Source organism: Marmota flaviventris, chromosome 4 (assembly GCF_047511675.1).
Source record: "Marmota flaviventris isolate mMarFla1 chromosome 4, mMarFla1.hap1, whole genome shotgun sequence".
NCBI lineage: Eukaryota > Metazoa > Chordata > Mammalia > Rodentia > Sciuridae > Marmota > Marmota flaviventris.
In genome coordinates, this window is record NC_092501.1 from 166,758,029 (window position 1) to 166,771,024 (window position 12,996).

The 12,996-nt window shown below is 53.4% G+C and overlaps 1 protein-coding gene across 2 annotated transcripts in view; it reads left to right on the forward strand.

The window, feature by feature from the left end:
* Cul4a (cullin 4A) overlaps positions 1-12,643 on the forward strand; it is a 32,011-nt gene extending 19,368 nt beyond the window's left edge. For both annotated transcript variants that reach the window (XM_027938918.3, XM_027938919.3), the window contains 9 exons: positions 783-887; positions 1,031-1,141; positions 1,236-1,321; positions 1,567-1,674; positions 4,147-4,260; positions 6,144-6,249; positions 6,370-6,542; positions 10,048-10,200; positions 11,429-12,643. In XM_027938918.3, the coding sequence (XP_027794719.1) occupies positions 783-887; positions 1,031-1,141; positions 1,236-1,321; positions 1,567-1,674; positions 4,147-4,260; positions 6,144-6,249; positions 6,370-6,542; positions 10,048-10,200; positions 11,429-11,524 (1,052 nt within the window). In that variant the 3' untranslated portion in view covers positions 11,525-12,643. The remainder of the gene's footprint in view (positions 1-782; positions 888-1,030; positions 1,142-1,235; positions 1,322-1,566; positions 1,675-4,146; positions 4,261-6,143; positions 6,250-6,369; positions 6,543-10,047; positions 10,201-11,428) is intronic.
* Positions 12,644-12,996: the final 353 nt, after the last annotated feature.

The following is a 12,996-nucleotide window of genomic DNA, read 5'->3' on the forward strand; positions in this document are numbered from 1 at the left end:
GCGGGTGCTTGGCCTGCGTGTGTGACTCAGTCTTTCCTAGCCCTTTACCTTCACAACTCGGCATGGAATAGGATGGGATTGGGGAGATTTCAGAGGGGACAGCATGTGGCTGTTTGAATAATCACCTTTGTATAATTACTTCACAGTATCAGAATAGTATTTTAGAACTCAAATTTTATCAGCCAGTAAAAGTGTTTTACATCTACAGTAGTAAAGGGCAAGGGGTCCTGTAACACAGGGCTTCGGAGTCTGTTGACTCTTGGTGTAAAGCAGAGCAGTGTTCACCAGATGGTTGTGTGCTTGTCTGCACACTCAGAATGCCCCACACTGAGGAGTCCTCGTACGCCCATACTGACACTTGGATTTAGCCTCTTTGAAGCCCTAAGAATTCTTCTGTGAGAAGGTCATCTCTGGGCTTATTTCTTAGCTCTTGAAGTTGGACTTTCCAGCCTCTGTGCAGTAGCAAGTCGGGAACCCACGTGGTTAAACTGGAGTCAGTTTCCTTCTTGATTTGGGTTAGAAGAGAGAGTTCAAGCCCCTTTGTGACTCTGTTCAGGCTCTGGGGGGTGTTTGTTTTTGCGGATAGTCACCCCTCAGTGCATGGGTGTCGTTGTGGAGAGGGGCTGTTCAGGGATTGCCTGAGGAAGAGAGGCAGGCCCGCCGCCCCTTCTCCCTCTCTCCCTGTCCCTTCTGTGTGAGACGCAGGGCCTGGGCGTGTGAGGCAAGCCCTCTGCCACTGAGCCACAGCCACACGCTGCCCCAGCTCACTCTTGCTCGCGCAGCCAAGCACGTGGATTCAAAGCTCCGGGCGGGCAACAAGGAGGCAACAGACGAGGAGCTGGAGAGGATTCTGGACAAGATCATGATCCTCTTCAGGTTCATCCATGGTGAGCACGGGGAGCTGGGGGCCCCAGGCTCGCCAGGGGGGTCTTCTGGACAGAGGCCCCGGGACAGGACAGCACTGGCCTCTGTGGGCACGGTGCGTCCTCTCAGCCCTGACGTTCTGTGTGCTCTGCCTGCTTTGACACAGGCAAAGATGTCTTTGAAGCATTTTATAAGAAGGATCTGGCAAAGAGACTCCTGGTTGGAAAAAGCGCCTCGGTGGATGCTGAAAAGTCGATGCTGTCCAAGCTCAAGCACGGTGAGTCCTGGGGGCGGGGGGCTCCTGGCCCTGGGGCAGCGGGCGGCTCCTGTGCCTCTGCTGGGCCGCACTGCGGGTCTCTCCTGTGTCACAGAGTGCGGGGCTGCATTCACCAGCAAGCTGGAGGGGATGTTCAAGGACATGGAGCTTTCCAAGGACATCATGGTTCACTTCAAGCAGGTGAGCAGAGTGGCTGCAGGTGGCGCACTGGTTGACTGGGCCTAGCAGTGTGTCCCACGGGCCGTGATCAGAAGAAGCAGAGCCATGCTAGTGTCGCTGGGACCTGGTGTTGGCCTGAGTGCTCTGGTTTTGGGCACTGGCACGCCTGCTGACACTTTATCTTGAAAACCACCCATTTCCTCACCGGTCCACCAAGTGTCTCTGATGACCTTCTAAGCTCACTGTTTTGGACCCTGTGTTTTCAGCACATGCAGAACCAGAGTGCCCCAGGCCCTATCGACCTTACCGTGAACATCCTCACCATGGGGTACTGGCCCACCTACACACCCATGGAAGTGCACCTGCCTCCGGAGGTAAGCACGGCCCTCACGGCAGACCCACCGTGCTCAGACACGCTGCCCAGGAGCGGGGTGTGCCTCAAGACGTGCTCTGTGGTCCTTGAAGGGCGGGGCTTGGAATTGACCCCGGTGGCCACAGTGGGTCCACCTGCCTCAGAGCGCTTGCTTCCTAAGTGGCTGCTGGTCCACTCGTCCTTCAGTCTGCTGGGGAATGTGGAAGCCTTCGGCCTTGACGTGCAGGTGGGAGGCAGAGTCCCCATCCTGGTGGAGGAGACCCTGGCAAAGGAAGTTCCGAGTGATGGGGAAGGTGGCTCCAGTGGGGCCAGGGGGCTTCCTAGACAGTGCCCACGACTGTAGTGAATGATGAGTGGGGCCTCCCAGCTGGGGGCTGGCGAAGCCAGACGGGACAGAGCTGGGCCCACAGCCTCTCCTGGGACGTGTGCACCTCACTCCCAAACTCGGCTGAGTGCACTCTGCTCGGTCTTCCCTTGTCAGTGGCCTTGAGGTCATCTATTTTCTCCATCAGTCCCCAGTGCTGTGCCCTCGCCCCACATGGCTGGCATGTCACTCGCCCTCGGGCGTGCGCAGCGCCCGCACCCACACTGTTCTGTCCTTGGGCTTCCCTGACTCCAAGCGCTGCCCACCTCTGCCAGGGCCCGGGCACCCTGCATTCGAGGCCCCCGCCGTCCCTCGGGGGCCTCTCTGCAGCAGCTGTGCTGGCTCCTCCCGAGCCTGCCTGCCGAGGCTGAAACCCTGCAGGTCGCTCCCGGCCTCCTGTGGCCACCCGTTTCTTACTCTGAAGGAGCAGGTGCAAGCCAGGTCCAGCAGCGCCCACATGAGCGCTGCCACGTGGCGAGCCTCTCCTGTGCGTGTGTTCCTGGTCCATGGGGACAGGTGTGCTGCCCCCTCACCCTGAAGGCTTCTGTGGTCTCTCCCAAGAGCACCAGAGCCCCTGTCGAGCCAGGAATGCCCAACAGAATGCCTGTCCCAGCTGCCTGAGAATGTCCTTGATGGCATCTTTCTGGTGCCCCAGTGTAGCCCAGGGTACGGGCACAGGCAGCGCCACGTCGTCTTCCTGACAAGGAGCGGGGCTACGAGCGGGCATCACGCTACCCACCCAACACCGAGGGAGTGGCGGTGGGTCCGGCCCTTTCTCTTGGTGGTAGTGATGTGGCCGATGTCTTTGCTCTCCAGCTGTGTCCTGCACGGCTCATCCACCTGAGGGACAGGGCTGGATTCCCAGCTCCGCCCTGCTGCTGAGGAGCAGCTTCCGTTGGCACCAGTTTTCTTCATTTCTCTCACTGCTAGGAATCCACGGGTCCTTGGTGCTCTCTGGTGTCTGCTCACACCACCCCGGGCTTGCCGGACAGGGCTCCTCTTGGTTACCACCCTCATCCCAGGTGCTCCCTGCCATGCTTTGCAGGCTCTGAACTGTAGTGAGGTGCGCCCTGACAGGCAGGCCTCCCTCCTCCAGGCCCTTCCTGGCCAGTCTGCACCAGAGGTCTCACGCCACCCCACTGGTGCTGACTCTGGCTCTGGGCCCTGTACGGCTTTCCACTGTAGCCCTTCTGTAGCCACCAGGTCACCACCTCTCACGGTTGGGTGAGGACGTTGCACTTTTCCACTCAGTGACGGGCATTTGGGTTGTTTCTGCCCAGGGGTTATTAGGAATAATGCATCTAAGAAGATGGGGTGCAGATTTTTATTTGAACATCTGTGGTCACTCCTGGGGAAGTTCCTCCAGTAGCATCATGGGCTCATCTGGAGCCCCTCCAGACCGTCCCCACATAGTGCTCCACTCCACCTTCCCTTCAGCAGTCACAGCCTTCTACATCCACCACTTCCTCACCAGCACTCTTCGCCTGTCCCCAGACAAGTGCATGCCCTGTACCCAGCTGCCGGTCACTTTGAGAATATTTGTCTTAGTCTGTTTTCTGTTGCTGTGACAGAATGCATAAGACCAAGTTCTTCATAAAGAAAGACATTTCTTTCTTTTGGTTCTGGGAAGAGGCCAGGAAGCCCAAGGTCAGCGGCTATGTCTGCTGAGGGCCTTCTTGCCGGGCGGCATAGGGTGGCGGGGGGCTGGCGAGAGTGACTCGCAGTGCCCACCTGCTGGCCAGCCCATTGAGGCACTTGTGCCCTGTGGGCAGGCTCGCTGGGTCAGACACCACTCTCACCACAGTGCAGCGCAGCTTGTCACCGTCCTCTGCCCAGGTGTCAGGTGGGGGGGGTGGTGGAGGGAAAGCTGAGACCTGAGCAGGTCAGGGCATCTGGCTACGGGCACCATCTCTCTGTCCAAGCGAGAGCCAGGTGTGACAAGAAACCCCAAGGTCGGGATGGAGGGCGTGTTCACAGGTGATGGAATCAGGAAAATAACTTTGAGAACATAGGGCCGCACTCTGATTGAGCTGCCGGAGACTGCAGAGACTCCACAGTGGCCGGTGGTCAGCCAGTGTGCTCAGGCTGCCCGTGTCTCCGTGCCCTCAGATGGTCAGGCTCCAGGAGGTGTTCAAGGCCTTCTACCTGGGCAAGCACAGCGGACGGAAGCTGCAGTGGCAGACCACGCTGGGGCACGCCGTTTTAAAAGCAGAGTTTAAGGAGGTAAGTTCTTCTCTACCTCACGGCGTTTCACTTTGCATTGTTCGTGCAGTGTTGGGGATGGAACCCAGGGCCTAGCACATGCTGGGCAAGCGCTGCCACGGAGCCACATTCTCGAGCCTTTTATTATGGTTTATTTAGAGACAGGTTCTTGCTAAGTTGCCAAGGCTGGCCTGGACCTTGTGATCCTCCTGCCTTGGCCTCCCTAGTCACTGGAGTAATAGGCGTGCACCACCACGCCTGGCTGTTCATGGAACTGTTTAAATTGTCATTGAACCTGGATAGCAAAGAAGGAAACGTTGTTTGGCACAATTGAGCCCCGGGTTTTCTAGGTCTGTGAGCTGAACAGTAGTTAAGGGTTGGTATGATGTTCCAGTCCGTCATGGGCAGCGTTGGTGTAACTGGAACAAGCAGAGACTGGGAGGTGCGTCTGCTTCTCGGCTGGCCAAAGGGTTCCAATTCAGACACAGGAAGGAGGGCTAGGCGCAGTGCAGAGGCAGAGCATCGCCTAGCACATGTGAGGCACTGGGTTCCATCCTTTGCACCACATAAAATGGATAAAAATTTTAAAAAATTAAAAATACAGTAAGATGTCACTTCTGACCAAGGGACTGGCTGAAACAAGGGGAGGGGCATCATGGGGCATCATCTAGCAGTTCAGCACTCGGCCAGCCTCTAAGTGGCCTGCGCCGCTGCCGCCCTCCAGCTCCAGGGTTCTTCCTGCTCTTCTCCTTTATTTTCTTCCTTTTGTTTTAAAGTGCCAAGCCAGTAAATAAGTTCTGACATATCCCACGGGCCCCAAAGGGGCTCTTTGACAATTGAATGACGGTCTTTCCTGGATCACTCCAGTTAGAGTGAGAGTGCCCACTGTGGTAAGAGTGGTCAGCGGAAGGGAGGGCACACAGAAGGCAGGCTGGTGAGGAGGAGTCCCTGTGTGTGCAAATCGTACCTCAGTTCTGTAAATGATGCTCGGTCACCTACACTATGCAAAATAGTCCCCATCTCCTATTCTGCACAGCTGATACAACATGCTCGTCTGTGCGTGATCGCGTAGGTTTTAGTCCATCTGCGCACGTCCTTGCACCTGCTCCTGAGGGTAACGTGTTCATCTGCCACCCCAGCCTCTGCCTTGCTAGTGTGCTGCAGTTAGGGCACGGCCTCTGCCAGCTGCACAACTGTAGGCCACCACGCCACTGCACACACGGCCAAGCTGGTCTACCAGGTGGCCTGGCAGCCCCTCCTTCTGTCCCCGTCCCCTCAGTACAGAAGTGCAGCCTCTCTCAGCGGGGACAGGCTCAGCTATTAGCACTCTGGGCTGTTGGGGACAAGCCCAGGGGGATGGCCCTGGCTGACCCAGGCAGAGCCATCCCTGTGCTCCTGTAGGGAGGAGCTCTGCCTGCTCACCCTCCCTGGCCACCTCCCAGGTGAGCCTCCTCCCTCCTCTGGCCTCAGGTATTCCTGCTGCCACCAAGAGGCCCCATAGCTAGAGAAGGTTGGATGGCAGAGTAGCTGCTAGACACCAGTCAGCAGTGTGTCTAGCCATAGATGGGACGATGCCCTTCCGCTCAGTGGGTCTTAGGGGAGAATGGCACGTGTCCTTCAGCTCAATGGGACTTAGGGAAGAATGGGACGATGCCCTTCCGCTCAGTGGGACTTAGGGAAGAACTTTCTCACTGCTTCAGAAAAGAATTTAAGAGAAGAATTGTAAACTGCAATACCAAATAGTGGTTTTACTCTTTTACAACCCATGACCTAATTCCTTCGTAATTGGTGGTGTTAGTGAGTTCTTCGTCCCTCACAAAAAGTTTGAGAGCAAAATGCTTCTTCTGTGGTCTGCCTGGGTGCCCGTGTGCAGCTCTTGCAGCAGCGATTCTGTTTTCTTACAGGGGAAGAAAGAGTTCCAGGTGTCCCTCTTCCAGACGTTGGTGCTGCTCATGTTCAACGAGGGAGATGGATTCAGCTTTGAGGAGATAAAAATGGCCACCGGGATAGGTAGGCAGACTTGTCAGGACGTCCCAGAGCCCGTGCTCCTGCAGGAGCTGGTGGCGGCCTGTCTCTGGCTCGTCTTCGAGGCTCTCCTTGGTTCATGCCGCCCTGTGCTTGCTTTTGCAGAGGACAGTGAACTGAGAAGAACGCTGCAGTCCCTGGCCTGTGGCAAGGCGCGTGTCCTGATCAAAAGTCCCAAAGGAAAGGAGGTGGAGGACGGGGACAAATTCCTCTTCAATGCAGAGTTCAAGCACAAGCTGTTTAGAATAAAGATCAACCAGATCCAGATGAAGGAAACCGTATGTGCAACACTCTCGTTTTACTTGGTGCTCACCAAGGGATCGTTGGTTTTCATAGTGATTCTAGACAGAGGTCCAAAGCATTTCCTAAAACTAATTTGAATTCTGTGTTTATAAAAGCACTTACTTTCACGTAGCTTTCGTGAGCTTTATAGTCTCCATGAGAAGGGAACTTGGAAATCCGTTCAACAGCAGCCATTCCCACTCACACGGTGATGTGCTGGGTCAGCTCTGTGGCAGCAGATTCTCCTGGCACAAAAAGCAGGTGCTTTTCAGAACTGGGTACCTGGGCCTGGGGCAGGAGCCTGCTCCAGTGTCTGTGTGGTACCATGACAGTGTGGCAGCTTGAGCAGGGAGCAGACCCTCGGGTGTCTGTGGTGTAGACGGACTCGAGACCCCAGCTCTCGGACTGCTGCCATAGTACCCCATAGCCCGCATGGGGGGCAGTTCCAGCCACTGCCTGCCCTGTGACTGCCAAACCTGCATGATGTATGCCAGGTTCTCATGAAGGGGCGGGGCCACTCGCGAGGACAGAGGACACCTCTGATTAACCCAGGTACCCACAGGTACCTCTCCAGCTCTGGCTTTGACAGTGGGAGGCTTCAGGAAGCCAGACAGGAAGTACATTCAGATCATTCACAAGGAAACACCTGAGACCAGCCACAGTGTAAAATGATGTTGACTCACATCAATAATCCTCTGAAATTAAAGTAGTATTCCATTTTTCACGTGAGTGGGGAAAATGTTAAGAAGTCTAGTGATCTCCAGGGTGGCAAGTGTAGGGAAATAGACGTCCTTTTTGGAAAGGTGTTGAATTGGTGCAGGCCTGGTGTGTTCATGTGCATCTGCTTTCCTGAAAGACTATTTTCTTAGCATCGTTCTAGATTCATAGCAAAATTGACAGGCAGGTGTAGAAGTTTCGCACATATGCCCTTCCCTGCCCCACGTGGCCTCCCCACCATCCACACCCCAGTTGGCACAGTGAGTGAGCTACGATCCCTGGATACCACGTGCACAGCCTGTGTGGGGTTGGCCCTCAGTGCTGTGCCTTTGGTGGGTCTGTACTGACCCCTACCTTGGGTCCACCTTTGCAGTATTGTGTCAAGTGGTGTCACTGCCCGCCTGCCCTCTGCCCTGTCAGCTCCTCCCTGCCCTGGCAACTCCTGGTCTTTCACATCTCTGTGGGTCTCACTTCCTGTAGAACCTTATGGGAACCTACCTGGGCCTCTCAGGAGGGCCCCCTCTCTCAGCAGCGTGCTCCAGATGTCCATCACTGCTGCCTGTCTTTTCCAGACACTTTCTGTGTTTGTATGCCCTCCAAGGGTGCAGTGAGCATCCCGGCCTAGATTTTGTGGGGTGGTTTCCACCTCTAAGGGCATCTGTTACAGATTTGGGTGCACATACCCTCCGCCTGCTCTGGATTACAAATGTCGAGTCGCCATGTTGCCACGTGTGTGATCCCACAGTGGCTTCTGTGACGTACCTGTCACACACTGTTCTTACTGTGGGAACGTTGCATGCGTACCATTTCTGTGCACTGACCCCTGCCACTGGTCCCTTCTGATGTCACCCTGGGATGGCTTCCGTGAATTACCACCTTTGTTGTGTGTCAGGTTCCTGCATTTGGGTCAGTTTCTCAATCCTGTCTCCAGATTCTGCTGATCTCTTTTCACAGCCAGCACCTAATTCCTTTTATTGTTCTCCCCAGTGCTAGGAATTGAACCCAGGGCACTTCGCAAGCTAGGCAAGTGCTCTACCAGAGCCACACCCTGACCCCCACAGCATTTTAGATGATATACTTACTCCTCTAACCCTGACCTCACAGTAACTCTGAGAGCCACATTGTCCTCTTGCTCAGCTTGCGTTCGCCAGCTTTCCGGTCCCCTCTCGGGGTTCTCGTGTGCACAGGCCTCAGCTTCCTGGTTCATGCCGATCAGTAGTTGCAGATGTGTGCTCGTTCAGCAGACCACAGCTCGCACCTCCTGTTGGCGCTGGGAGCTCTTGTGACCACGGAGATCCGGCCATCCGTTCAGAGCTATGCCCAGCCGTCCTGTCCAGCACATAGACGATTCATTCAGCCAAGGGCACTGTGGTAGTAGAGAAGTACAGGGAGCAAAGCCCTTCCTAAAGAAGTGATGGCGGCTTTCTGCAGGCTGTGACTAAGCGTAGGCCGTAAAGCATTTGCAAGCCACCAGAGAGCTGAGGCAGGATGGCCAGCTTTTTGATATTTTTTAGTTGCAAGAGGCAGGATGGTCTTCGTTTTTTAATATTTTTTAGTTGCAAGTGGACACAATACCTTTATTTTATTTATTTATTTTTTTTAATATTTATTTTTTAGTTTTAGGCAAACACAATATCTTTATTTTGTTTCTATGTGGTGCTGAGAATCAAACCCAGTGCCTCATGCATGCTAGGCGAGCGGCTACCACTTGAGCCACATCCCCAGCCCTATTTTATTTATTGATTTTTATGTGGTGCTGAGGATCGAACCCAGTGCCTCACGGGTGCGAGGCAAGCGCTCCACCACTGAGCCATAACCCCTCCCGGGGTCTCTGTTCTTTACATTTCTGATGGTGTTATTAGTGTGTGTAGATCAGCACTGTTTATCTTTGTGCATTTTTCTTACTTTAGCCCCTTTATAAAATTCTCATCAGCTTTGATGGTTTTTCAGTTGATTTTCTTAGATTTTTCTAGCTCATCTAAAAATAATGATCATTTTATCTGTTGCTTCTTAGTATATCTTTTCAGTTTGTTCTCAGTTGCATAGGTAGACCCTTTTAAGTATAGTGTTTTGTTTTTGTTTTGGGGTTTTTGTTTTTGTTTGTTGGGTACTGGGGATTGAACACGGGTGTGCAACCACTGAGCTACATCTCCAGCTCTTTTTTATTTTTTTAATTTTGAGACAGGATCTTGCTAAGTTGCCCAGGCTAGCCTCAAACTTGGCGATCCTCCTGCCTCAACCTCCTGAACAGCAGAAGTTATAGGCATACGACAGGGTGTTCCACTTAAGTAATGTTTTTAATTTTTGTTTGTGGTATTTACTGTTTGTTTCTAGTAATTGTTCTTTATCATGTTCAAATTCTCCCCCCCCACACACACTCGTTTTAAAAATCAATCCTTACTTGATAAAGCTTGCTTTAAATCAAGAATCAGTCTTCCAACCTGCCATGCCTCTTCACATCTCCAGGTGGCCACGCAGCCTACCCCTGGGCTGCGGTCTGGCTCCTGGTGTCAGGCAAAGCTCACTGTGTCATAAGCCCTGGTGCTTTGTTTACTGCTGATTGAACATTCTGATAAGGAAAACTTAACTTTAAAATTAGTTTCAACTTTTGTTTTTGAGTGTGCCATTCTAAGAAGCTGATTTCCTAGAACAAATGAAAACACCTAATAAAAGAGGGTCTATCCAAGGTCTGGCCTTGATTTACATCAGAACAAAACTTGTCAAACTCAACAACATGAAACAACACAGAAAACATTTTCACACTCTGTTCCTGTCTTTGCACAGGTTGAAGAACAAGTGAGCACTACCGAGAGAGTGTTTCAGGATAGGCAATACCAGATTGATGCTGCTATAGTCAGAATCATGAAGATGAGAAAGACTCTTGGTCACAATCTTCTAGTTTCTGAGTTGTATAACCAGCTGAAGTTTCCAGTCAAGGTAAATGTCTCCGTGGCTTTAGTGGCTGGGTGCAGCTCCGCGGGCAGCTCTTGCCTAGCGTGTACAAGGGCCTGGGGCTCCCCCAGCACACAAAACCACAGCAGAACCCTGGTAGCCTGGATGAGTGTGTGGCATTGTGCTGCCCCATGTCCAGGCCCTGACCAGCCTCTACGGGCGTGGTGCACAAGGAGGCCCTGAGCAGGGACACTGGACAGTGGGGTGTGAGGGCTTGCTGCACACCTGCCACCCCGTGGGGAGGAAGAGGCAGAAGGCCCTTCTCCGCAGTGGAGGGGATCCTATAGGAATCATGATAGTGGCTCACTCAGCACGTAGGAACTGCCTTGGTGATGGCTCATGCTGCTGTGTGTACAAGTCACCTTGGGCTGTGCCCCTGCACCGTGCACGCCCCTGACCTGAGCTACTCCTCCCTGTTCAGGACATGGGGTAGGCTAGGCAGATATTACGAAAGTGGTCGGAAAGTGAGTCAGGAAGCACATTCAGCACCCCGGAAGGTGTCAGCTCTGGACCTGGGCCTGCCAGAGGGTCAAAGTCCCCTGCTTCTGTGATGCAGGTTTACCCTCCCTCCTCACCAGGCGGGTCCCAGAGGGAGCTGAGGTGCTGCTCAGCTGAGGTGCAGAGCCCATGGAACTGTTTTCTGCCCCCCTGCCAGGCCAGTGCTTCTCCCTGGGCCCACAGACCGCCTGTGGGGAAGCAGCAGGTGTGGGGTGCAGCAGCCGGGCTCCCAGGTCTGCTTCATAGGTACCTGGGTGTGTGGCCTGCTGCTGAATGGAATGGTCCACTATTTGGCAAACAAGAGTGCCGCCCTGAGCCGGGCTGGCGCTCAGAGACACGAGCACAGATCCCCCTCGATTGGTGGGGAGGTGTGGTGGCACCCTCCCTGCGGTGGCTCACTGAGGTGGTCACCGTCTGTTGGCAGAGGAACACCGGGATTCTGTGTCTGCGCTGTAGGCACAGCCCGTGGTGAGCACACAGTAACCAAGTGGAGTGCCCAGGAGAAGTGCCCTCCCAGGCCATCAGGTTTCCTTCCCTGTGGGCGCCTTGCAGCTGGCCTGCTCGTAGCTGGCGATGCGTGAGGGGTGCTGTGTGTCCTGTGACTGTCGGTGACTTAGGAATAGGTGTCCTCTGGGGATCATGAGCATGTGCTTCCTTGGGCACGTCCGCGGGTGGGTGCTGCTGTACTGAGGAGCCCTCTTGTCTTCTCTTCAAGCCTGGAGACCTGAAGAAGAGAATCGAGTCTCTGATAGACAGAGACTACATGGAGCGTGACAAGGACAGTCCCAACCAGTACCACTACGTGGCCTGACACACCTGCAGGGTGGCGAAGCCCACTCGCTCCAGGAGCCTGACGCTGGACACGGGAGACCCTCGGCTCACCAGGCGGGAGACGACAGGCCGTCTCGCCCAGGGTGCAGGGTCTTCACGTGACACATCCTTCCCCTCCAGTTCTTTCTCTAGTTCTCTTAGGCATTTAGATGTTCGTTGCTCTGTGTGGAATGACTTTGAGGTTGGACGGACGCAGGTGGTAGTTGACAGGAGTCCTCTACAAGGTCCTGCCGCTCTTTGGAGGGAGCCGCCAGTGGGTTGGTGTGTGTGTGTGTGTGCGTGTGCGTGTGCGTGTGTGTGTGTGGTCCCGAGTGCACGATGAAGAGACCCTCCATGCTGCATCGAAGTCCCAGAGTGCTCCGGTTGACAAGCCTCAGAGTGAGAACAGGGGCCTCCACTGGGGACTCTGGGAAGAGCAGGTCCCATCGGGCAGCTCAGCGATGCAGCCAGAACCCTGCGTCCGTGTTCGGGGGTCCCAGAGAGGTCTAACCTGTGGCAACGGATTTTTATAAATCGGGCTTTCAAGCGAGGTCCCTGTGTCATCACGCTGAGCCCAGCACACAGCCAGTGGCCTACAGCGAGGACCTGTGTGCCCTCTGCTGAGGGCTGGGCCTGGGCCCCTGTTTTCCTTCTGAGGCGGGCACCTGCGTTTGGTTCCTTAACTTGCAGTATTTGTGTGATTACCGCGATAGATAGTTTGGTTGGTTTGGTTTTCCGGTCCTGAGCTGGGACTGCCCTGTTCTCTGCCCCACCCTGCAGGAAGTTCCCTAGCAGACTTGACGGTCCCGACCTTGTGACACAGTGGTCATTTTGTCAAGAGATTAAAGGGTTTTGTTGGTTCCTGGTTACATGTGAACACACACGGGAGGTGGAATGAGAGTTGAGTGGAGACGTTACTATGGTGACAATGACAAAGATGCTCTTGTGAGAACATTGGAAAGTACTTTCCATTTTAGAGTACCATGTTTCATTGTGATTAAAAGCTACCAAAGGAATTTTGATCATGGTATCGTGTTTGAAGCAATATTTTCTGGAATATACCGAGTTTATATAATTTGATTTTATGCTAAATTTATTAAAGGATTTTCCCTTTTTGAGACATGCGTGTTTAAAATATGACATCTTTTGGGTTCCCATGTTAAAATCCTTACTCTTTAAATATCATCATTTCTATATTTGTAAATTTCCATTTATGAGTTCTATATGAGGTCTATGAAAGGCCAGATAGATTTCTATTTCTATTCTTATATTTTAGGTTCATTGTGTCTAGAGATTGTTAATATTGTAATTTAATATAGACTTTGAATAAAATTAGTTTAATTGGCCTTAAAATCACATTAATAAAACTTTTTGGTATGCAAAGTACACATTCCTCATAACTGTTGAGCAGTTTCAATTATTAACATGCCAGTAAAGGGAAGCCCTCATGCTCTCCAGTGCCTGTCCCTTCCT